Source organism: Erigeron canadensis, chromosome 9, assembly GCF_010389155.1.
Source record: "Erigeron canadensis isolate Cc75 chromosome 9, C_canadensis_v1, whole genome shotgun sequence".
NCBI classification, from domain to species: domain Eukaryota; kingdom Viridiplantae; phylum Streptophyta; class Magnoliopsida; order Asterales; family Asteraceae; genus Erigeron; species Erigeron canadensis.
In genome coordinates this window covers 30,703,701-30,728,472 of record NC_057769.1, presented here as the reverse complement: position 1 = coordinate 30,728,472, position 24,772 = coordinate 30,703,701, and the positions used below count along the sequence as shown (strand labels likewise).

Below are 24,772 nucleotides of genomic sequence, written 5' to 3'. Positions count from 1 at the left end.
TCGATCTCCTTCGCCGGAAATTTTCAAATCACGATTACTCTTTCGTCTTTTCGAATCAGAACATGAAACCTGTTGCAATCTACTCTAAATTCAATCTCGAACAAATCCTAACTAATTTTACAATCCAAAAACATTGCCGGAAATTTTGACAGCTCGCCGAAAAAACGAAAATCACACTAATTCAAGGTCTGAAAATCAAAATAATGCTTTTTGATCACAAAACCACAACGAATTCAAATTCAATTTATCGATTTATGCACTTAATCACTCGAAAACAGAGGTGATAGAGTGGAATAAAGTGGAGATAGTGATGTAGTGGTGCCTGCTGGCAATTTTCCGGCGATTCCTTGGCGGCGGCCGGTGGTGGTGTGGCACTTAACAGAGGCCTGGTGTAAAAAACTAACGATGTTGCTTTTATTAGGAAAGTTTTGAAAACTGAATCCTTTACATAGACGAAAACTAAATAGATTATCCTTTTTAGGAATTTTAGGTAAATAGGTTACCTTTTTATGTATTTTTCCCTTTATTTTAATCCCCATTTAAAAATATGTATAGATTTTACATAATACGGAGCAATATCTTTAGTTAATTTTGAGTGTATATATTTTTGAAAGTATATATATCAGTTTTAATCCACACCTAAGTTAATGAGAAATTTAAATTTGTATAAAATCTTTTTATTAATGCACGATGAATTAATTGGCTAGGCGCAAATTTGAATGAATCACTAAATAATTTTTATTTACATTTTACGTTTTCTTTTTAAGTGATTCACAAAAAAAAATTATCGTCAATAACTATCCTATAAAAATAATAAAACCAAATTTAGATATAATAACTATCACCAAGTGTTACAGTGGTAGATTATGTAGACCAAATATATGTAAAAACTTTTTTTTTCTTCAATTTGCTTTTGATTTCATTAATCATACATCATACATGAGTTTATATGAATTTTATCTGTAATTAGTCTCGCTCATAAAATTATTGTGAGTTTATCCTAAGTCCGTAGCCCAAAACGAAACCCAAAAATGCATAAAAACGAACGAAACCCAAAAATGCAAATAAGTCCAAAAATCTAAATTTGAATGGCAGCATTAAATACAAAAAAAAATTGAAAAACAAAAAAAAACATAAATAGTAAATAATCAGGTACGATATGGACCACCATGTGATACAATGCACCATCAGCAACTTATCATCATTATTAACTTCATCACTTCCTTCCCCTTCATTTTTCCCCCTTTTCCTTTGAAACCTTAACTTTCTCTTTTCTGTTTCTTTTTAACCTTTTCACATTTTTCACACACATACTTTCTATCTCTATACCCACATATTCACCACTGTAATTTTTTTCCAAATGATATAAAACCTAAAACCCATTTCCCCCATGGACTCACAGGTTTGTTTTCCATTTTCCCTACATTTTTTTTTATGGTTTTATTTTATTTTATTATTCTTTTTACTCGAAACGGCAATGGGTTTTTTCAGTTTTTTTTTTTTTTTAAATTTTTTTTTTGATAGAGTAACAGGGGAACCAACATATATACATACATATATATGTATATGTATATACTCATAACGACGGCGTTTTACTGATTTTTTTTCTATTAGGGTAAATGGAGTCTGTACGGCGGAACTAAAACACTCGTACGTCGTCGTTTTATGTCTTGAATGGGAAACTTACTTTTTTGACTTTTTGACTTTCATTAAAAAATTTATATGTGCTTTTTATTTGTATATATATTTTTTTTCATCTTATTTTTGGGGGGGTTTATTTGAATTTTTAAATTTTGAATTTTAAAAAATTTCAGAATAAATAGGAGAAAAAAGTTGAAAGTTATGAATACGGAATACATGGATAATATATAATTATGTATAATTTATTATTTTTTTTAATAAAAATGTTGTCCTTAAAATTTTCTCTTTAGACAAAAAAATATTAATTCCAGTTTATCATTTTTTGTAAAGGTTATTGTAAATAATGTTTTTTGCATTTGTACATTTTTATCAACAAAATTGCTGCTTTATGTATAATGTATATGTATTTGAATTATATGGTAAATTTATCAACAAAATTGCTTGCTTTATGTAATGTAAATGTTAATTAAATAGAATTGTTTTGGAAAGAATAAAAATTAAAACTTTTTACAATATATGCCAACAAAGTTATTTGGAATTGTTTTTTTGGATATGTTATTGAATCGTTGTGGTTGCAACTTTGCATCATATAAATAGTAAATTAAAAAGTGTTTGACAAAAATTGATATAGAAAGATAACGCCGTTATGAAAAAGCAGGTTCCGCCGCTTTGTCAAAATACAAACGCAAAATTTGTTTTAAAAACACAATTTCAAACACCCTCTAACTAGTCCTTATATCCGCTTGACTAGGGATGAGCATATTAACCCGAAGCCCAACCCAGGCCCAGGCCTCGTGTTTCATTTTCCATTGATTTTGGGTTTCAGGTCTTACGTGATCGGGCCGGGCTGCTGCTCATGCGTACCCTAGACCATAAACCCTTGTCTGATATTTAGAAGGGCTATTTTTGTTTAAAAAATCTTGGTAAAAACATAAAGGGATATATATATTGTGATAGTTCCACGTAATAGTAGATACTCTAAAATCCCATTTATTTGTATTTTATCTACTTCTTATATTTTCAAAGATATATTTACCTTATCTACAAAAAAAATTAACCTTAATTAAATCGAATGCCAGTTTATAACTTACCTTAAGACTTACAAGATAAACATTAAGAAGAAACATATAAAATCTGTATGTTTTATTTGACCTTTTTGTTCTCTATTTAAGAATCCTTAGCAGTTTTGTGGTATATACATTTCACAAGACTTATGTATTAAGAAAACATTGAATGCTGTATATATATAGAGCTGTTTTATCATTTAATATTTGTATATACAATTTATTATAATAAAAAAGTTGGTTTGTTTTTCAGGATAATAATAATAAGAGAATGTGCGGTGCTGAGTATAGTACAGAATTTTATGATGATTGTTTTGGTGATATACCAAATAATATCTTGGATTGTGCTGTGGAGAGTTTGGATGGGGATGGTCTTAGTGAAGATTGGGCGAACCTACTCGGTCCTATCCCGTCTGATCTCTTCCCGGAGATGCTGCCGCTAGAGAGTGGTGTCGGTGACTCCTCTGCGGATATGCTTGGTGGTACTGTAAGTTGTTTCTCTGGCTATATACATTGATTGTTGGAGTTGGTTTATACGTGCGAGATAAATATGTTTGGATGGCATATTTAAAATAAACAGTTGGAATAGTAGGCTCATACTTGTGTGAAAAGCACTGCCTGCATTATAAGCATCAGATTTTTAGTTCTTTCAGAGTTTATGATTTGTGCCTTGAACTGTTGGACAGCGATTAATAGGAAACACAGACACTTGATCTTTTTGTTTCAAAAACAGGGGATGAGAATGCTCCACATTAGGCTTAGAATTAAAACTAGAATTTTGCAGTAGAAGCAGCCGATTGTCTTTTTCTAAATATGTGCAGATGTTATGTACAGAATATATATCGTGATGTATATATCAATAATAGTCAATTATGTTCTATTATCTTTTTTTCTATGCTAGATGGTCACTTAAGTTCTTTTACTTATGTTTGCTGGACGTGTTTACTCCTCAGAAACTGGAGGGTTATGGACCACAATGCGAGGCTGCTCTTTTCAAGAAAGCATTCAAATCTCAACTTAAACCACCGACCTCTTCAAAGGGAACAAATTCATACCTATATCCAAAATTCTTTGAGGCACCGAGCCCCGATTCGGTCCTTGAACGTCGCAGCTCCAGCTCAACCGGGAAATCAGATACGGCCATCTCGACAGGAACACAACTATCTTATCCCGCAAGGGCTCGAACAAAGCGATTACGGTCAGTGTCAACCATCAATCCTTGGTCTAGGTCATTATTACTAACACCTCTTCCAAGTGTTAAGAAAAAGAGGCGAGTTTTATCCCAACAATCCGTCGACGTGAATAAGAAATGCAGCCATTGTGAGATAACTAAAACTCCACAGTGGAGAGAAGGTCCTATGGGCCCCAAAACACTCTGTAATGCTTGTGGGGTCCGCTACCGATCAGGCAGGCTTTTTCCAGAGTACCGTCCGGCTGCTAGTCCGACTTTTATACCGTCGCTGCACTCAAACTCTCACAGGAAGGTGATAGAGATGAGACAGAAGGGAGCAGGTATCAATGATAGTTATGTTGTGAAGAAACCTTGGAGTTCAAACTTAGCACCTACTAGACTTAGTTCATGATTAGTTATTAGTCTCATCTTTTGTAAGACTTAGAAGTTTAGAATATTTGCTATTATTTTATCGCAGTAGATTCCTTGTTCAATCTTGGTTTTCAATTGATTGTTCAAAATTTTGACGATTACCCAGTGATGGTTTTAGGTACTTTCAAGTGACGTTGAGCGTGCTTTAGGTAGGATAGTACTAAAGTTTTACGAGTAAATAAGCCAGTGAAACTAATGGTTTGGTTATATCTTGTTTATGTTTGCAACGAACCTTGTCTTTTTCTTTTCATTTTGTTTCTTCATCCATGGATTTGAAGAATGGACGTGACACGCCGACACATCTATAAGATCTGTCGCAAGACGGGCCTCAAAAAAATGCCAATGGACACCGGCTGCAATATGCATAATGCCATGTATTTTCTCTTGACTTTTGCATTTGAGTCCAAAAATATAAGATTAATACTGTGATTAAATTGAGAGAAAATAATTCTGTACTTTCATCAGCACTTTCTTTTCTAATTTAAGATTAAGATGGACTATTTTCCAGATTTTTGATATCACAAGTTCTTAGAACAAATGTACTTGAATTGGACAGGCCTTTCCATATATGCAATGGATTCGATGTGAAGTAACATCAGAAGGCTCTAAATTGCTAAGGTAATCTCTTGGGGGTTAGACTTGGCAAGAGTTGATAAGCCTTCCTCGTCTCTGAACAATTTTATAAAGTTGGTCAATCGAGTCAGAATCAAGAAGCTATTCAGCCCTGTGCACACACTGTTACATAAGTTATCTGTGTTGTCATCTGATTCACATTATTATCTGCAGTGCTGCACCTCTATAGTACTATTTAATTGATCATTTTTCGTTCATTGTCATGCTTATGAAACAGTAAGAGTTCTTTAAAACATCTAGTATAGCAATATGTATACCAAACCTTTCAACAAGGATAACCCAATATGATATCACCCATCATGAACCCAAAATCCATGATGGCACTGAAATCCAATTTCCCAACATACAACTTTGAAGTAGATAACTCAATTGCCATTCAATTTATGGTCTAACACTTCATTAACTAAGCATTTGCTGAATAAAGTAAAGTAATTTTCTGATTATGATTATATGATGCCCATTGCCCAGGAAAAGCCTTTTGGTTGACACTTGCTTCTACCAAAAGACTACTACAGCGAAGCACTCTTGAATCATCTCCAATGTATGAACTAAAACATCAAATTTGATGTTTTGGTGTAAAAAATCCATCTCTAACTAGTGGTGTACAAAAATTGATTTTTACTCAACCCGACCCGATTTTTGGTCAACAGGACAAGAACCGGGTTTGACCCAAACTGACCCGATTTGAAACTAGTTTTGGGTCCAACTTTGACCGGGTATTGACCAGGTTTTTATGACCAAAAACCAAACCCGGCCGATCTCAACCTGGTTTCAACCCGATAAAAAAAAACCAAAAACCCAAACCGGTTAGTATTGGGTTGGGTCAAACCCGGTTGTTGACCAATTTCGGGTTCGGGTTCCAACCTGGTGTTTTTTTTACACATCTATCTCCAACCAAGGTAGCAAATTAGGTGTAACAGTTAGTGTAACACTAAATATTTGGGCATTTTATACCAAATATGGTACAACACAATTCTATTTTAATCATTCTACACATCATCTTGTTTTATATATATAATTTAGCTATCCGTTGACTAAATCATATAATGCCCATGGTGTACGCCTTTGAGTAAAAGCCAAATTTATTGTAAAGAATACTCTCATTTTACACCAAATTTGGTACAGTATTTGTTGTCATATCAAAATCATAATGTTAATTAAGGAATAACCAATATGCTTACGGAAGCACTTAACTTAGGTGCTTCCAAAGTTAAATCAAGGTTACATATGTGTTTTTATAAAAGTTAGAGGACCGGAAATATAAATTTGTTTTACAAATTTCATTTGGAAGCACTAGGTCTAGCCGTCTAGGTGTTTCCAAAAGCTTATTGGTATTCCCGTTAAGTAATACTATATTTATAAAACATAAATGGGTGTGTATGTTATTCAACTCTTTAGAATGAGGTAAATATTACTGCTGCTTCAAGATTAGCTGCTGCTAGAAGTGATGCCGATGGTTTATGTTTAGACTTGGTTACTAGTATCTAAAGTATAAACACAGGATTCTTTTTTCTTAAATCACAAACTCGCTTAACTAACAATGGATGTTCTAGCAGAATCTAACGCCCAAATAGCAGTACCACATTGGTTCTCAAAGTTCCATTTATACAAGTCAAAGTAAGAAGGTATGCCAATAGTATCTTGCAACAAACTGTCAACGGAAAAAAAAAATACCTTTACAAAACTTCCAATTGAACTTGATAGCGTGCTATTTATCACATTCCGTTTTACAGAGTATTGCAAAGACCTTACGCTCAACACCATTTAGGGAATCCCCTTCCTTATAATTAAACCTTTGAGCTTTTATATATTCACAAACATATATATGATTTGGTTCTCTTCATCCTGACCGTGAACCAATAGATGAAAAACCGAAAACTTCACAGTTAATGATAATTCTTATTAACCACAGGGTTAATAGCCCTGTAGCCAGCCATCCCCTACAAAGTCGGGCCCCACCATGTTTACCCTTTACACAATCATGGGGCACAGGTTCGAGTCTCTCGGCCTGCAAGCATGAGGATTTATTCCGTTGTGGTGGTATTTGGTGGAGGGGTTTCAATGGGATACGGATCGTGCGACATGTGCGTATCGGAACCATGGCTGTTCCGGGGATCGGGGTGTTCCCTCCAATTTACACCTTCTACGCAATGATAATTCTTATTTCACATTACAAGTTCAATATACATGTTAAACTCACAAAAGCCCACTTGGGGACGGGGAAGTAAGACAAATGGCTGAAACCTGAAACACAGAAATAGAAAATGCAACAGAAAAATAGAGAATGCAACAGAGAACATTTTTACTGAACAAGACAAATGACTATCAAATGACGAAAGTACGAAGAGTTACAAAGGAGGGAATCAAACCTCCGTAATCTGTATAACATAATTAGAAACAAAACTCTGAACATAAATACAAAGTCAAGTAATAATCAAGTAGTCAAGCATTTGAGATTAACCTACACAACTATGTCCATTTTTTAACAAAACTATGCTTTACTGTACATCACTTTAATACAATATAATCCCACCCCCCGTATTCAATTTTATTCTGAAACCGCAATCTCTTGATCAACTCTCCAATAATTATTGTCATTGAACTCTTTCGCCTCCTCGTTATTTTCTTTTTCACCTCCACTAGGTGTAACTTTTCTTTTTAGTGCCCCTGCTTCCCCAACAATGCCCTCTTTAAGAGCCTTATCCATGGCCTTTTCAGTCCCGTCTGACTCCACCCCTACAAACTCCACATCTTCTTCAAACAATGAAGACACTGCGCCATCTTTTTGGTTTGAATCAGATGATCCGACCAACCCTTCACTTGACGTGCCATTGGGTAGAGACGGTGAACCAGGGCTGACCGGGAGACCAACTCCAGCTGGTGCTTCAAGCTCACTGGGAATGTCGATATTGGGGGTATTGCTGTCATCTTCGAAAGGATTTACTCCTGACCCACTAATGGGTTCACCCCATTCTACCCATTCGGGCATGGGCCGATCCGCAAACAAGTCTTCATTATCTGTTGACTCAAATCTGAAAAAATCAGTATCAGATGCGTTGGTTATTTCACCATCACCCATTTTCGTGTCTCCACCACTACTTGCTACATAGTCTTCACTGAATGGATTTGGGCTTCGATTGGTGTTAGGACTTAAGGTTTTGCTATCAAGAAATCCTTCATCTACGCCAACCACCAAATCATCATCAATACTGGTGGTACCAACAGTAGAAGATTCTTGCAGGTTGATCTCATCCATCATTTCAAAAGGTGAGGCGGTGGTCATAGGTGCATCACCCATTTTATCGTCTTGGAAAGCAAACCAATTTGAATTTGTGAACAAACTGCTGCACAAATCAGATAAATGTCAAGTTTCAACCTTACCCATTTATAATACACTTCAGATCAGCCTATTACTATATAATGTCTATATACTATTATCTTTAATTCTGAATTTATATCTAATTTTATGATTCTCACTTGACCTTTTTCTCTTTACGATATTTCCGAAAAATACAGCTGCCTAGCTATGTGCGGATACAAATACCTAGTAATGATTAAATATTCATTTCCAGAAACTTACCTGCCTTGGTCATCACCCAGCCTTAGGGATGATATGACAACTTCAGCAGATTCATCATCAAAGTAATTTTCCTGCATCTCAAAATTCAGTGCAGATTTCAGTATCGCGACAAAAGCAGTGGCAAACCAAGCAACATGTTGCCAGATCTATGTAATAATCACCCCTAAATTATTACATAAATGAAGTCTTAATAAAATCACCTCATCACTTCGACCAAGATTTGTGTGTCCCTGCAATCAGAAAAAGAAGTGCCGCAGACCCATAAGTATCACATAAATATTCACTACAGATTACGTACTTAATTGAACAGATATAAGCGAGGACCTTCAACATACCTCTTCGTCTTCCTCATTATTATCATACACATTGTATCTAAATGCCTGGCTTAGATTATTTGCTAGAGCAGCAACATCATAATCTCTGTCATGATGAAGGTCATCTTCATCACTATCTCTATTCCTATCATGTAGTGAAGTTGGTCGACTGAAAAAGATAGAAAAGAGATTAGCAACATACAATTAAGAAACAACTATCACTTAGGTCAATTTTTAATAGACAGAAATCAAAGAAAGGGTAGAGCATTAAACATACCCACAAGCCCATCGGTACACATTTTCAACTATATTCCGCTCCTGTAGAATTGTAGCCTGCCATCCATTCCATTCGCTACTTTCCTACATCACAACTCACAAGAACAAGTTTTTAATTATAGGCAAGCATGAGAACATATAACCTATTTTTAGTGAGAGCAGGAGAAACATAAGGAACTATGAAGCCTAGATTAAATATCAAGCAATCAAAAGATTCCTTTAGCTCATTGAAAATAACAAAATGGACCTCCAATTACCTACCGTGACTAGTTTTTAGGCATGATTTGTACATGCAGAAAGTTATATAGCAATCATGTTTTCATCAGTTCCTGATACATATATAACAGATTCTCTTCCATCTGTCTTTTAATAATATAGCATACCTGTATATGTGTCTGAATGCGACTATCAGCGTTTGCCAAGTGCATGATTTTATTAGAAATGCGGGTGATATGTCCAAGGTTTCCAAGTCGGAGTCCAGTCCTTCCAGACGCCGGTAACGTAGGCTACATAAATAAACAGTAACTATCACAATAAATTTATATAATTTTGTGCCTTACCATTTAAAGAACTATGAGATAAAATCAAAGAAACATCTGAACTTTCTATTCTAACCCAAACTGAAAAACAAACGACACCATACAATACTACTAGATTGTAAAAATGAATCACTCATATATATATAATATATAAGCGGTTGATGTTTGATCCTTCTAAGAATACCTGCTATTGAATAAAAATTTGTGCATCTAAAGGTTGCAGAATGGCTCTTAAGGTATAAAAAGATTATTCTAATCTTTAAGTTTCATAAATTTTCATCACTTATAAACTAAAATTTTCTTAACATAGTAGTACTTAACCAGCTAAAACATATATGCAATTAGCAATTTTCTTATTATAAGTTTACTTAATCGCTGAGAAAAGAAACAAATAAGCATTAACGTATCGATGTAAAGCAGGGACATATGAGTGTGTGAATGTGTGTGTGGGTGTGTGTGAGAGAGAGAGAGAGATGTAGAAAGTTGGGGAATACTGAACAATAATGCCTTCTCGAGAGTCGAGTCATGTAAAAAGCAAACTAGAAACAAAAGCAAACTTATGTTTGTATCAGCTCTTTTCATCCCTAAAATATATATGAGAAAATGTTGAGCCTTTGACAATATAGTACTGTAAAGTGAATTTCAAGAACTGAAATAACTAAAAAACATGACTGAAAAAGGAAATTAAGACTTAGCCAAATGCACTAAAGCTTCTATGATGCCTAGTAGACTACATTTTTGGTTCGAAATAAGTAGCTTCAAATTCAAATATGAATGTCAGCAACCTTTCCCTCCATCAGAGTAACTACATAACTATGATAATTTGAAGATGCAAAGAACCAGACTACATAACTGGCCTCAATGTTGCAAGTAATTATCTTTGTTTACTCATAAAGTGGTCCCATCACAAAAGGCGCGACTAGTTACCTGATTAAGTTCTCCAGAAAGGAAGGGATTATTATCTGTTTGAAGAATCTTGGTCAGTAAACCACATCCTTGAAACAAATGATCAATGATGGTATCATTTGTGCTTTCAAGGCAGGAGTATATTATGCTCTCTATGTGATGATGCAATGCATTATTATATGGGTACCTGCATCAGTTAACAATTAAGAGTTTAAGACTATCATGATATGCACCAAATAAAAAACTCTAATTCCACTATGGTTGAAAATTTTAAATTTGGCATTTAACCAACGAAGTACATAACTATCCCTGTGCATTTTCAATATCAGTTGTATTAGTTGGTCTCTTACTCGAAGAAAAGATCAAGAACTCGTTGTATAGTTCCAGAGCTAATTAATTCCTTCTCTGCAATTTCATTCCCAGTCTTCAGTAAGACTGCAATGAACTCCACAATCTGCAATGATGATATCACCATCCATTAGATACGGATAATCAACAGTAGTTACGCAGATTATAAAAACAAGGGGAAGTAGTGTTCTACTTCATCATATGGTAGTTGTGGCAATTTCGACCCTTTTCCTTACAGTCTTTGTAATCATATTTAACACGCTAAACACTAATAAAAATTTATATCTTTGGACAAAATGTGTTCCAAATTACCTGCACAAATAGTACCTGATTTAAGTAGGTTACCAACCAGCCCGAGAACCTATAACAAACAGAGGAGGTACTCCATATCTGGGATAACCCGGGAGAACAAGTATTTGACTCATGCATGCAGCCTAACTAGGGCATTTCCGTGACCATTTCTGACCCTTTCACTGGCCCCAGTGAGATTCAAACCTGAGACCTCTTATCTCGGGACACCTGACCAGTAGACCATCTTGGTGTTGATTTTTACCACCTCTAGTATTTAGTTTAGATTTATCTTTATTAATTGTCACAAGTGTAATGGTTCATAACGCTAGTGAGAGGACAATTCATTCATCAACCCTTTAATAGGTAAACTAACCTTCCGACATAATTAGGTAAACTAACCTTTAGACGATGCTTCCCTAGAGGTGGCTTCAACTGGCCATATGTAGTAGGCAAGATTTTGTCATCTAGTGACACGTTCAATAACATCAACAAATCACCTGAAACGTTCAGCAGATTATCAAACATTACACTAGCAGATTAGGAACACAAGGTTTTTAGCACCAATTTATATTGTCAGATTGTTACCAAGTGACCCTTGAACCAAAGGCCAATGCTATCAACAAACCTCTACAGCTCTTAAAATGTGATTTCATGTATATTAAAAGACAGTTTGCATCAACTTTTAGCACTTTTAATACATATATCGCCTATAATAAGACAATTTGAATTCTTGAGTAGGTTTGTACAAGTAGTATAATCGAAATGTGTGATTCCAAGCGCCAAAATTTTTGGAAATGTGAATCGAAGCAAAAAAGTGGGCTAGCAACATTAAAACACCAAAAAAATTCCTGTGAAAAAAAAAAGATAACGGATATATAAATTTCAACCTGTAAGAGAAAAAAGAAAATACAAAAAATATAACTTTCTTCATGCCAGGCATAGCCTTCCAGCTACATATTATGCCTTGTTACCTCAACTATTCATAAATAAAAAGAATTTAATACTTGATGTACCACAGAATAGAACATACATATACAATTTACAAAGCATTTTAATGTAATCATGGAAATTTGGAATCGAAGAGTTCTGAATATTGAACTCGAAACAGTAGTGTTTACATTCTTACCGACTTCATCCTTTCATTTCTACAGAACTGAAGATAAATTAAATTTCAAAATAAAAATGTTGACAATGGAATACTGTTAAATATTGAAACATGACAGCAAACTGGAAATTAGAATGATGACATACTACTGGTGACTGCAACTTAAAACTAAAATGACATGCAAGCTACTGGCATCTAATAAAAAAAAACTCACCAAGTTTGGGTAGCATTGCCCCTACAGTCTCTTGGTTGACTTGCACGGGTGACTCGTACATATGCTGACCTCGGAAAGAATAGAAGGGAGGTGTAGGAACAGATCTTTTTGGATCCAACAAAGATATACACACAGACAATGAGCTGACAAGTCCGGATTTTGAATGTGAATCATCCAACAAGTGACCAAAAATCCTTGAAACAAAACTGGGAAAAAGGAAAAACATAAAAAAAAAAATATCACATACATGAAGGAGTAAATAAACAGACATTCTGGTACATAAGACTACAAACCTTGGGGTAGATAACTTAGAGGCAAGAGAAGATGACACGTTTCTAGTTATTGCACATAAAGTTTCTGCTACATTAGCATGTACTTCAGGAGAACTCTGAAGCAATTCAAAGAAAAAGAGAGTTATGATTAGAGTAAATGTAAATATATTTAATAAGATCAGATGAAAAGACCCTAACATGCTATGCCAACTAGAGATTACATTGAGAGCTATCCATTATTTAAAGTAGTGGATACCAACATTAGAGCTAGTGAACTTCTTGAAGCAACCAGTAAAATATAGAGTACACATGACACCAACAGATCACCCTGGGAACTATCCAGCACTTGAACTAATGGATGCCAAGTCAAAAACCATTGTAGTAGACCCTATCTTAGGCAGTCAATATCATATAGCGTACTACACATTAGTAATAGCATCTAAGCCATTGTATAGCAATATAGCTTTCATATATGCATCTACCTAAATTTAATATATATACATATAAAAAAATACATTAAATAAGAAGTTGTACTCACAGATGGATTTAATTTATCCACGATCATCTCCAACAGGTTACTATCTGTCAACCATTGCATGACATCGACAGAATCAGGGTACATGTGATCATCAGCTCCAACAAGCCTGACCAAAATCTGTCACAAGGAAGACCAGAATCTTCAATTATTCAACAGAATTCATAATAAATATAAAGGTCAAAGCATAATAGCTCAAGATGATATTAAGCATGAACCTAATAATAACTTGTGTGCAGCCTGAATAGGGGCTTACTAACCTCCATGATTGATGTAACACCAATTAAATCAACCAGCTGTTGAAAAATATATTGATGGACCTGTTGACGTATAGAACACACAAAATTAACAGTAGAAACAAAGAAGAAAACCAAAGTAAACTATACGAATACTCAAAAGACCAGAAAACAGTCAAACTGGCAATAATCATTTACTCAACTGATTTCAATGCATTTAAATCCCCATATGTAACTTCCCTTTAGATTGATCATAAATAGAACTATAGAAGAGCAACACAACATGATCCATCATCCATATGAAAGATTTCACTAGTAGTGTATCACTACTACACCCAGAATTTAACTAGTCTCATAGTAACGAAATTGTTCTTATCTGAGTGCTACAAATTCGGAGATATCATAAACTCAAAAGACAACCCTGTGGTGTACAATAAAAAAAATGTTCTATGCAAAGTCATCATACTGTACTTTGTGGATTATCAATGTAACTGTTCGTATCGGTGCTACAGGTTCAGAAGCTAGATGATTGCATTTAAAGTAGTGATGGTGTAATATGGTTGAGCGTTTTTTAAGATTATTAAGTGGAACAGAGATCAAAAAACGTGTATGAAAAAAGTTTACTCACTTGAACATAATTCATAAGTGGAACCGTCTTCCGCAGCATGAGACATATCACAACCTACAGCATAACATAAAATTTCTCAAGCAATGGCTTTGAATGTGAATATGAGGAAAGAGAGAGTGAAATACACGCATGTATCAATAACTGAACTCATTAAGCATGTTTAGACTTATAAATGTTAGGCCTATGCATCATTACTCATCAATATGTGTACTCAATGCATGAAGGATTTAGCTTTTTCAAAGATATACCTTGCTAAAGTACCCAGCCAGCAATGCACTATGAGAACGGGTTGGTTCCAAGAATGAAAAAAGTAAATTCATTAGCTGCAAGTTTGGGTATGGAAAAAAGAATTTATGTAAGGCTACATTTAATGGGCTGCAAAGTCACGTAAAAACGAACAATAGATATAACTGAGAAATCAGAAAAATAGTATGGGCACCTCCTCTTCTTCAACTAGTGTTTTGAAGATCACATCAATTTCACATGTAAAGATCTCACAGGCAATGAAAGGAAACCTAAAAAATGCAACATAATTTATTAGAAGGAACAAACTTTATTCCAAATATTGTATAGGACACGAAAATCAAAAGTCAATTGAGGATAAAGAAAATAAAATTAATGTTTTGGTATTTAAAGCTCATGTACGTGTTAAGTAATGAGCAATGACCTACTTGAATATACGTTTGCTATCAGCATCCTCCTGAGGCTCCTCTGTAATATATCGCAGTAATTGTTCAACCTGAACTCTGTCACGCAAGCTGAAAAACAAACACTTTCTAAGTATTGAGCACGAAGATTACTGTCATTCTATTTGAAATCTTAATCATGATATTACAAACACCAACTATTGAAGGCATCAGCATATCTAGATACTTGATGCAAGAAGATGACTCCAAATTGGAGATAGTAAGTTGAAATTCAATTACAAGTTGATGAGGCGGCTATTCAAAGCTTTGCATTCTTGAATAATATCTTCCTCATCCAATAGCTCTTCCAATGTAAAATTCTCCTTGTCCAAGATAGACTCGACCTAGACATGACAAACTATTCGTTAAACAAAAGTAACAATATATGGACTACAGAAGAGAACTTCTAGAATAAAATATAAGACTGCCTCAACAGTCAACATATAACACAATTTATAGAACCATTTGAGATCAATAATCCACGAGATAAAAAGAACAGTGACTAATATCAATCTAACTTAGTCATTTCCACTTACGAAGTTAAACTGACATCCACTGATCCACTATTGATTACATGAATATGTATATCTGCCGTACTACTTAAGTTTGACTTGAACAACTAGTTCCACTTTGGTACAGCTAAGAAGCACTTTTGAGTACTCGAATGGAGCTAAACAGCTTTATATTTATTAGCTTAATTTAAGCTGACTTAGTAAGCTGTTCTAGACCAGCTAACTTAATACGACTTCTGCTTACTTAAAGGAACACGATAAAAACCAATCCAAACACCACTTTAATCCCGAATTTAACTTAACGCTATCGTCCATTGACCAAATTTTCCGTAGCCAAGTAGCGTAAAGATGAAAGTCTCACAGTTTTAACTTTCAACCACTCGAAAAATCCGAATATAATCTTTGAGCTCATTTTACCACGTATGACCTATTGTATTAGCTTAAAAAGAGTACATAAATATCACTCCTTCATATCTCCGCACACACAGCTCAACTAAATCATTAAATACTCACTAATCTTAACAAGCTTAACTAATTATTAATTAAGTAGTCATCAATCATCAATACTTATACACACACACACACACACATATATACACATACATAGTATCAGGATCCATTACAGAAGATGAAAAACATATAATTAACTAAATAAAAGTAAAATTAACAGAATTGAGATTAAACTTAACAAAATCCGTATCTATATGTGTGTGTATATACAGAAATCACGAGACTTACAGGTGAAGAAGCAGAGAGAGCAGTAAGGTGCCAAAACATGATAGAATTATGAATGAATGATTTAGATCTGAAAATCCTAGATAAAAATATAGATATAGATGTATGTAAAGATATAAAAGTATAGATAGATACACAGATTGGCCGTTTGGGATTAGTAATAATAATTATTATTGGAGTGAATGATGATAGAGAACAAAAACCCTAAAATTATTTATTAATTTATCAAAAAGAAGAGAAAGAGAAGAAAAGACAGTAAAATCGATTAATTTGAGAGAGAGAGAGAGAGAGAGAGAGAGAGAGATATGTGAGATGTGAGCTCCAAATGGATTATTTCTTTTTTTTTATTTTAATCAAAATTGAGACAAGAGTCACAAGACATGAGAGAGGGGGGCAGGTTGCAAATTAGACAAAGAGGTCCTTACAAGACCTTTTTTCTTTTTAACGACCAGAAAGATACATGTGCAATGCGATGACAGTTGTTGTGTGTGATGGTAACGGCGGTGTTGGCGATGTATGACAGCGATGGTGGAGGCAGTAAGGTAGTAATGGCGGTAATTGGTAGTGATAACAGTAATGATAGTGCTGACGGTAACGATTAGTGTTGTACAAACACATCTTATTATTATCATGGAACATATTACCGACCAAAAAATATTGATGTCTAACAAAAATCGTGAATAAGGATGGAATAACTACCATAAATATGGATGGGTTTTTAAGTATTTTGAGAATATTTAAAAAGTACTTAATTTGCTTAAAATGAGGTTAGTCTTTTTTTAATTAGGGATTATTATAAATAGTGATGAAAAGGAAAAAATGAAACTTTAATAGGATATTATGACTTGGAGACCAAGATTAAATCTTGATTATATGTAGCTATTATTTATTTGCTACATTAAATTATTAAACTTGTAAATTTGTTATGGAAAACAAAAAAGTATAATGTGATATACTTAGCGATATCTAAATACTTAAAAAATCATAATATGTCATTATCATTTTATTTGTTTTATTAGTCTTAATATAATTACATTAAATTTTATTTATTTCTAACTAATTTCATATGATAGAACATATTATTGATATATATTAGTTATTATTCTATTGGATACATATCAGTCATTATTCTATTGAATAAATATTAGCTATTCTTTTATCGGATATATATTAGTTATTATTTATTTGTTATATTAAATTATTGGGTAAAACGTGTAAATTTCTAAATATATATAAAGAGAAACCTTAATTCCAAATTAAAGAAGTTTGGACCCTGAAGATTAACTTTTAATTAGAACCATTAAATCAAAATGTTGATTTTATATACCTTTTATAATTTTGTTTAGATTTAACTTTAACTTAATAAATTTAAATATGATCATTAATTATGAGAAAAAAATTTCTAGATCTTATAATTATAGAAAGTAATTAATCTAATGATATATGTATGGAAATAATTCATAAACTTTATATTATATTTTAAAACAACTTTGTTGTTTATTTAGTTGTCAAATTATAATTTTATATATGTTTTTATCATATAACGTAATAAATATCAGTTATAGTTATAAGTATTTTTACATCGTTAATATCTTATAATATTTAAATAAAAGATAATTCTGATTCGTATATAATTTTTAGAATAATAAAATGATATAAAAATGACAACATTACTGTTTTTCAACATCTTTTGTTTATGTTGTTAAACTAATAAAATGATACAAATATAATATGAATATTAGGTTTGTGGAGATTTGATCACTTGAATCTCTGTTTCCATTTTGTATATTTACATCATGCAATTCCTTTTTTACATTTCTTTTAAATTTAACTCATTAAATTATATGTAAACAAATATGACATTATTGTTTTTCAATGTGACAATACCCTTTATTTACAATTTGTCAATATAAGATACCATGAAACATTAATATTTTATTAGTTACATATGTTTATCCTTGTATTACGCGGGATATAATCTAGTTTGTTATGAAAAACAAAAAAAATATAAATTAAAGTCAAAGTTGAAAATAAAAGTCAACTTTAAAATCTTAATATATTTACATTAAATTTTATTTATTTTTAATTAATTATATATTTATATGATAGAATATTTTATTGGATATATATTAGTTTTATTCTATTGGATATATATCAGTCATTATTTTATTAGATAAATATTAGTTATTGTTTTATCAGATATATTAGCTATTGTTATTTATTTATTATATTAAAATTATTGGGTAAAACGTGTAAATTTGTTATAGAAAACAAAAAAATATATAAAATAAAGTCAAAATTGAAAATAAAAGTCAACTTTAAAAAATCGAGAGTTGTGATTGGTTGATAAGTTATCAGAGTAACTATGTTTTAGTATAATAAAAAAAAATATGTATATCAAATAGAGATATTTATACTTAAAAATATTGCATGACATTCTTATATATCAACTCCATCTTGAGAATAACGGAAGCAAAAGTTAGATGTTTATTTTTGGTGTAAAAGACCATTTTTTAAAACTTGGACTGGTTTATTTGATTACATCCAATTTTGCTTGTCATACAGTTTGAAGTAATCCAACATCAATCAAAATCGACACGTTAGGAAAGTCAAGTTATGTTACCTTTTATCTATGATATATTCTAATTACATGATCTTGTTTTTTTTTTATTTCTTTTTTTATTTAATTATTTTTTAATAATAAAGCAACATATTTAAAAAAACACACATGTCACTCTTAAAATTGAGGTAAGTTCAAATACAAACATAGTCATGTTTGTTGGTGTTAATTGAGAAATATTCACGTGAATAAAAGAAAGATACAAAAAGTAAAAGAGTTATGTAAAAATATAAAAATGAGAAATTTCCATTTATCAAAAATTTATACCATTGTTGAGAAAGTATTGCAATTGCAATCAAATAATATATCTCAAATCTAGAAATTTTTAATAGCTATAGCTTAGTAAACTTAAAACCGTTCAATCTCGTTTTAATTTTTCCTTCTTTCGAAGCCCCCCCTTCTCCCTACCAAATTTTCCTAATCAACCCTTAGGCTTATGAAATTAAATTTTAAAATTGACTTAGAGCCGCAGTTATTTATTCGTTGGTTGTTTAGTATCTAAAAAATTAATATTTTTTGCCAGAGTCTCATCTGTTTTTTTACCGTAATAGTAATTTATCCATATTTTGTTCAAAAGATATTTATGGATATTAAGTCAGCCCCACCGATATAGTCTTCAAGATTCGTAATTAGTCTAATCAACACGGATGAGGATTCTCTAAAGTTATTACAACTTTACTAATAAAGTTAGGATGATTTTGACCTTTGAATTAAAATGAAAGGTTAAGATTCAATATTAATCTTTAAATCTTGGTCCTTGATTTTAATTTAAAGGTCATGTTCATCTCAATTTTACTAGTAAAGTTGTCCCAACTTTAGGGGATCTCCATCCAATCAACACTGGGCTTGTAAGTTAACATATTTGATTATTATGATAAAGATCCTCTAAAGTTGTAATAACTTCATAAGTAAATTGAAATGATCTAAATTATTGGATGAAAATTAAAACTCAAAATTCAAATTTGATTTTTGAATATTGACCTTTAATTTTAAATCCATAAATTACGTGTCTAACTTAATTTATAAAGTTATTACAAAGTAATACAAACTAAGCTATTTTTGACTTGTCATTAAATTAAGAAAAATGAAACCTAATTAGCGTGCCTAAAGATATGTCTAAGACCTTAAAAATTTGACATGTGGATTCCACAAATTTCTAACCTAATCTTGCCCCATGATTTTTCCACATGTCACTATCTTACAATTAAACACATTTTTAAGTACACCAATTAAGTTGATTTATCATTATCCTTAAATTAAACAACACATCAAGTTAGGCAAAATTAGGAAAACCAACACGCCAAAAAGCACACACCAGTTCATAAAATAAAATCACTAATCCACACACTATCACACCTAACACAATAAGAAAATCATTTCAATTTTCATTCACAAATTTAACTTTCAAATCCACAAATTCAACCTACCAAACCCTAGATCCACCAGTCAAATCACTCTAACTTTTAACAATATCCAATAAATCAATTATTATGATCGGCTGATAAAATTAGATAGAAAAACTTCGTTACCGGTGGTTAACGGCGGTGTAAAATGAGCGTGAGTCATCCGTCGGTGCATCCGGTAGAAGTAGCGCCGCCGGCTGATGATCGTGTAACAGTACCGCCGAGATTGAGAATGAAGGTGATTCAAGGCATGCCTGGAACGATCGGTGGATTGGGCTTAAGGTTTTTTCAATTTGCATACGCTGTCGTTTCGGTCGTTGTTATGGCCACTACTAGTGATTTTCCCTCTGTTACTGCCTTCTGGTTAGTAATTTGCTTTTGATCTCTCTGTCTATCTCTGTGATATAATGTAATGTTTGTGAAATGTTTTAGTTAGATATATAATTGTTGATATAGTAGGCATGTAAGGTTATGTTGCTAATTGTATAGATATTGATATTGTGTATGTGATGGAGTTGATACTTGATGTCTGAACTAGCATCAATACGACACGGCTGAATAGTTTCCATGGGTTTTACGATCGGTTTTGGCAGTTTGTGCTGGAATCTGCGGATTTTGCCTGTTCTCGACAGTTGCTGCTGGTGTGTGTTGTGTGTGGTGATGTGTCACATTGATATTGGATGGTTAAGAGAGGGTAACGTGGCACAGTTCCATTGGAGCTTCATGGCTATGAAATGCGAAGGGAGATATGCTCTTGCATGATAGCATAGATAGATGGTTAGAACAAGGCAAATATAGGATATTGTGAGGCAGTGATTTGTGGAAGTTAGGGTATACTATGCTTAATTGGATGTACGAAAAAGGTTTAACATTGTTTGAATGAACGAATAAGCCGTAAAGGTGTGGAATTACCATTGATCATTTTATACCATAAAAGGTCTATTTAAGAATGTCGTTCTAAACATTAGGAGTAACATCAGTCGAATGTATGTGCATTGATTGATCTAACCAGAAATGGTCAAAAATAGATGAGAAAGAGAGATATTTTCACGAAAGCTGATATCGTTATTCTGTTTAATCTATTAGATATACCCATAGTCAAAAATAGCAGGTTGTTATACAAAGCGGTTAAGTTCGGGATATTCCTGAAGTGGGTGACATACTGACACCTGTGTATGTTATTGGTGTAGATGAGAGTATGTTGGGAGTTGTTGTGTTGCTGCGAATGTCAAGATGGTTCTGTCTTTCAAGCTGATATGAGCATGTTTGGGCGTTTGACTATATGATAGATAATATTCTTTGTGCAATAATCAGATCTGAAGCCTTTGATCAGATTTACAAGAATTCAAGCGAAAGTCAAGGTGAAACAAGCATCATTAGTATGGTGTCAACTAGAAGTGCATTAGATATGAACCCTGTTACTGCATGACCCTATATTTAGTGGCTGTAAGTCTAATGAAAACATCGCAAGAAAACTTATTAAAACTAGTGGCTATTATTGTCTGATTAACATGGAAATAGTTAGATCCTACCATAAATCACCAAATCTGATCCTAGAGGCAAGGGAAGACATGGATGACTTAATAAGATGGATGTTATGTTTTCAATTTACAGAGTTTGCCAAAGTATATGGTTAAATAGTAAGATTGTGTAACAAATACCTGCGATGATTAAGTGGGTACATGTGCTGGAAGCAGTTACGCAAAGCTAATATATTTAATGCATTCAGGGAAATGAATTGAAGTGAAAAAAAAATCAATATTACTGCTCATGTGATATATATGAGTCTGTTAGAAACTATTGCTTTAGACGTGATTTAGTCAAGCATTTGAACCAAGATGGAAGGATTTAAGATGAGTTGCTCTGAGAGAATTTGCCTACTGGCATGTCACTTTTATACCAGCTGTGTAAGATGTGTATAGAACTGGGTATTTAAACATTTGTTTTAGTTTTTAGGGGAACTCTTGAGAACAAAGAACTGCATAAGCTCCCCTGATATTGGTTTCTACTTCTAGTAGCATGGCTTTTAAGAAACATACTACTTTACAGTTACCACACAGTTTTGACAAGCGTAATACAATTCTAATTATTATCTGGTCATCAAAAAGTGTCTTGAACTGGCTTATAAATGAAGGAAATATATGAGTTGACCTTTGAGCATGAATAAGTTGCATCACATATTTCTTGGATTATATCTACTTATCAAAGAAAATATTACATAGGTTTTTGAAAACGGTGATATATTTACATTTGCCAATGAACTTAATTCATAACTTGGTTTTTAGGGAAAATTTTAGAAAACCTCAAACATCTTTGTTGTTAATGACCGTATCTTTTTAGACAAATTTGTAAATTCTCGGCCACTAACTAGCATAATCTATGTTTTTTAATCCTTTTCCTTTCAAGTGTCGATTACAAGCTCATGGACTTCACTGACAGTTGCTAATTAGAGTATGCGCTATTATTTTGAGCTCCACCTGCCAGGCATATACATTTTATCAAATGACCCATCCTTTTGGTTGGACTTAGGCATCTGATGCCTAAAGATGTTGTTTAAAATTCATATGTGGCTTTGTGAAATCCATTTTATTTTGCATGCTTGAAATGCTGTAGAAGACTAGAAGTATTTTTCGAGTATGTTTTAATGGTTAATGGCATTCAACATTAACAATAGCTTTTTTCTGTTTGTCATCTTAGCTACCTTGTTGCTGCTGTTGGCCTACAGAGTGTGTGGAGTCTATCACTTGCCATTCTCGACATTCATGCCCTTTTGGTTGGACGTACCTTGCAGAATTATAGAGTTGTTTGTCTCTTTTCTATAGGTGATGGGGTAAGATTACTGCTGCTGATAATACTACTATAATACTATTGAGATTGATCATTATACTTGGTTAGCTGCTAGTCTTTTTCTGTAATAGTAATCTAATGTTTTAACTACTATTTAATAAAATGATTAATGCGGTTTTAGGAATTATATACACACTTAGGTTGACTTTCCAACCATTACCATTTTAGCATTTTGAGTTAACCCATTTGACCTTTAAAAAACCCAAAGTGGAATTTGTCACCTCAAGTCTTATTTCATTTAATCAAGCAAAGTAGTCAATTCTTGTTCACTTAACCTTCGGTATGATATTAACGCCTTCTTAAAGCCCTTGTCTTCGTTCATCGCAGGTCACATCAACTCTTACATTTGCCGCCGCATGTGCATCTGCTGGTATCACAGTTCTCATAGGAAATGATCTTGGCCTGTGTTCTCAAAATCACTGCACGCAGTTTGAGACTGCTACCGCTATGGCTTTCCTTAGCTGGTCTACTGCACTACCATCATTTCTTCTCAACTTCTGGTCATTGTCATCCCGTTAAAGAGAACTGACAAACTATGCCAAATATAGCCTCCAGGAGTGACCCATAAAACCATCACATACCCTTCGTTTGTTATCTCTGAGTCCTTCCTGTGTAGCTTGTCTTTATTTAGGTTCGTGTGGCTTGCATTGGTAAATCTGAAGAAACATAAAACCGCATGGATGTCGTGGCCCAATCGATGTATATATGCGTGTTTATTTTTGTGGATTGGTTGTGAGGCAACTCGGTGTTCTAGACTTCTAGGGTTTGTCCGAGTGCAACTCTGGAAAGTTGGTGTTGCAGTTTGTGCTTTTAAAGGTCGTTGCCAAATGGAATCTGATGCATTTTGTTGCTACAATATACAGTGATTATTAACATTCGGTACAAAATGATATACATGCAAAAAGATCATATGTGTCCACAACAAAAGCATATCTACTTATTCAGTGCTCAAGTATATGTTTTGAAATCATTTTGGATGATATTAGTTAAAGTACTTGACCGAGTATTATACTTTTTCACACCAAGAGGCATGAAGAATGGAATTCTCTGACCTTCAAAAAGAAAAGCATGCCAAATTTTATTATGTATAACCCTTGGCCAACAAAACGAAGATATATCTATTTTGCTAAAGTATTCGCGCGTTGCGTTGGTGAGATGGTGGAGTGATAGGTCATAGGAAGTGATAAGTGTGATAGTCAAATGCCTTAGCCGTATGGGCTCCGCCCTCGGATTTAAAAATTCGTTGAAAGTATATCGAATGACATTTCTAATGAAAGAACATGAAATTTAAAACACCCACATAATTTTTATAATTTATCGATATACGGTTTTTGAGATAAAATATTTCGAATGAATTATAATAATAAAATGATTTATAGATGAGGTGAAAAAATGAGTGGTTAAGATTTGTGGAGAGAGAAAAATGAGTGGTTGAGATTTAATGGTATATTAGGTAGAGATGTTTAAATTAGTGAATAAAGAAGGGGGGTAATTTAGGTAGTTCAAATCATCTTTTGAGATTTTAAAAAAGGGCAAAATGTTTTATAAGAAGCAATAGTGCTCGCGCGTCGCGGAGGTGAGATGGTGGGGGTGATAGGTCAAGTCATGGAGTATGATAGCCAAATGTCTTAACCGTACTGGCTCCGCCCTCGGATTTAAAAATTCGTCGAAAGTATATCGAATGATATGACTAATGAAAGAACATAAAATTTTAAGAGCACCCATACAATTTTTATAATTTATCGATATACGGTTTTTGAGATAAAAGAGTTTGAACGAATTAA

General features: G+C 33.2%; 3 protein-coding genes across 4 annotated transcripts; 2 read left to right on the top strand and 1 right to left on the bottom strand.

Moving 5' to 3' along the window:
• Nucleotides 1-1,248: 1,248 nt before the first annotated feature.
• Nucleotides 1,249-4,515, top strand: LOC122582784 (GATA transcription factor 11-like). The gene is made up of 3 exons (XM_043755222.1): nt 1,249-1,402; nt 2,959-3,192; nt 3,659-4,515. Exons 1-3 carry the CDS (start codon nt 1,391-1,393, stop codon nt 4,286-4,288), a joined length of 876 nt encoding a protein of 291 aa, XP_043611157.1. The 5' UTR covers nt 1,249-1,390; the 3' UTR covers nt 4,289-4,515.
• A 2,772-nt stretch (nt 4,516-7,287) lies between these two features.
• LOC122581070 (serine/threonine-protein phosphatase 6 regulatory subunit 3-like) lies at nt 7,288-16,318 on the bottom strand. 2 transcript variants are annotated; one of them, XM_043753211.1, is made up of 19 exons: nt 16,122-16,318; nt 15,112-15,215; nt 14,857-14,943; nt 14,625-14,700; nt 14,434-14,508; nt 14,186-14,239; nt 13,582-13,641; nt 13,325-13,441; nt 12,808-12,902; nt 12,515-12,720; nt 11,595-11,692; nt 10,907-11,010; nt 10,578-10,743; nt 9,495-9,617; nt 9,113-9,195; nt 8,857-9,004; nt 8,722-8,751; nt 8,522-8,592; nt 7,288-8,285 (listed from the first exon to the last, which is right to left on the bottom strand). In XM_043753211.1, exons 1-19 carry the CDS (start codon nt 16,158-16,160, stop codon nt 7,490-7,492), a joined length of 2,532 nt encoding a protein of 843 aa, XP_043609146.1. In that variant the 5' UTR covers nt 16,161-16,318; the 3' UTR covers nt 7,288-7,489. The 2 variants fall into 2 exon arrangements, with proteins under 2 accessions (XP_043609146.1, XP_043609147.1); XM_043753212.1 differs by having other exon boundaries at nt 7,288-8,282.
• Nucleotides 16,319-20,052: 3,734 nt separating this feature from the next.
• On the top strand, nt 20,053-23,915 carry LOC122581661 (CASP-like protein 5A2). Its single transcript, XM_043753907.1, has 3 exons — nt 20,053-20,504; nt 22,839-22,971; nt 23,316-23,915. The coding sequence occupies exons 1-3, from the start codon at nt 20,290-20,292 to the stop codon at nt 23,505-23,507; spliced, it is 540 nt and encodes a 179-aa protein (XP_043609842.1). The 5' UTR covers nt 20,053-20,289; the 3' UTR covers nt 23,508-23,915.
• Nucleotides 23,916-24,772: the final 857 nt, after the last annotated feature.

What these genes read in the sequence shown, in the direction of transcription:
- LOC122581661 (XM_043753907.1), top strand. Translation starts at nt 20,290, where the DNA reads ATGAGCGTGAGTCATCCGTCGGTGCATCCGGTAGAAGTAGCGCCGCCG. An exon ending in CCCTCTGTTACTGCCTTCTG is followed by an intron (nt 20,505 to 22,838) that starts GTTAGTAATTTG and finishes TTGTCATCTTAG; the next exon opens with CTACCTTGTTGCTGCTGTTG. An exon ending in TCTTTTCTATAGGTGATGGG is followed by an intron (nt 22,972 to 23,315) that starts GTAAGATTACTG and finishes CGTTCATCGCAG; the next exon opens with GTCACATCAACTCTTACATT.
- LOC122582784 (XM_043755222.1), top strand. An exon ending in CGGATATGCTTGGTGGTACT is followed by an intron (nt 3,193 to 3,658) that starts GTAAGTTGTTTC and finishes TTTACTCCTCAG; the next exon opens with AAACTGGAGGGTTATGGACC.
- LOC122581070 (XM_043753211.1), bottom strand. Translation starts at nt 16,160, where the DNA reads ATGTTTTGGCACCTTACTGCTCTCTCTGCTTCTTCACCT. An exon ending in GTTCTTGATCTTTTCTTCGA is followed by an intron (nt 10,744 to 10,906) that starts GTAAGAGACCAA and finishes TAACTGATGCAG; the next exon opens with GTACCCATATAATAATGCAT. An exon ending in GCATTCAGACACATATACAG is followed by an intron (nt 9,196 to 9,494) that starts GTATGCTATATT and finishes GTTGTGATGTAG; the next exon opens with GAAAGTAGCGAATGGAATGG.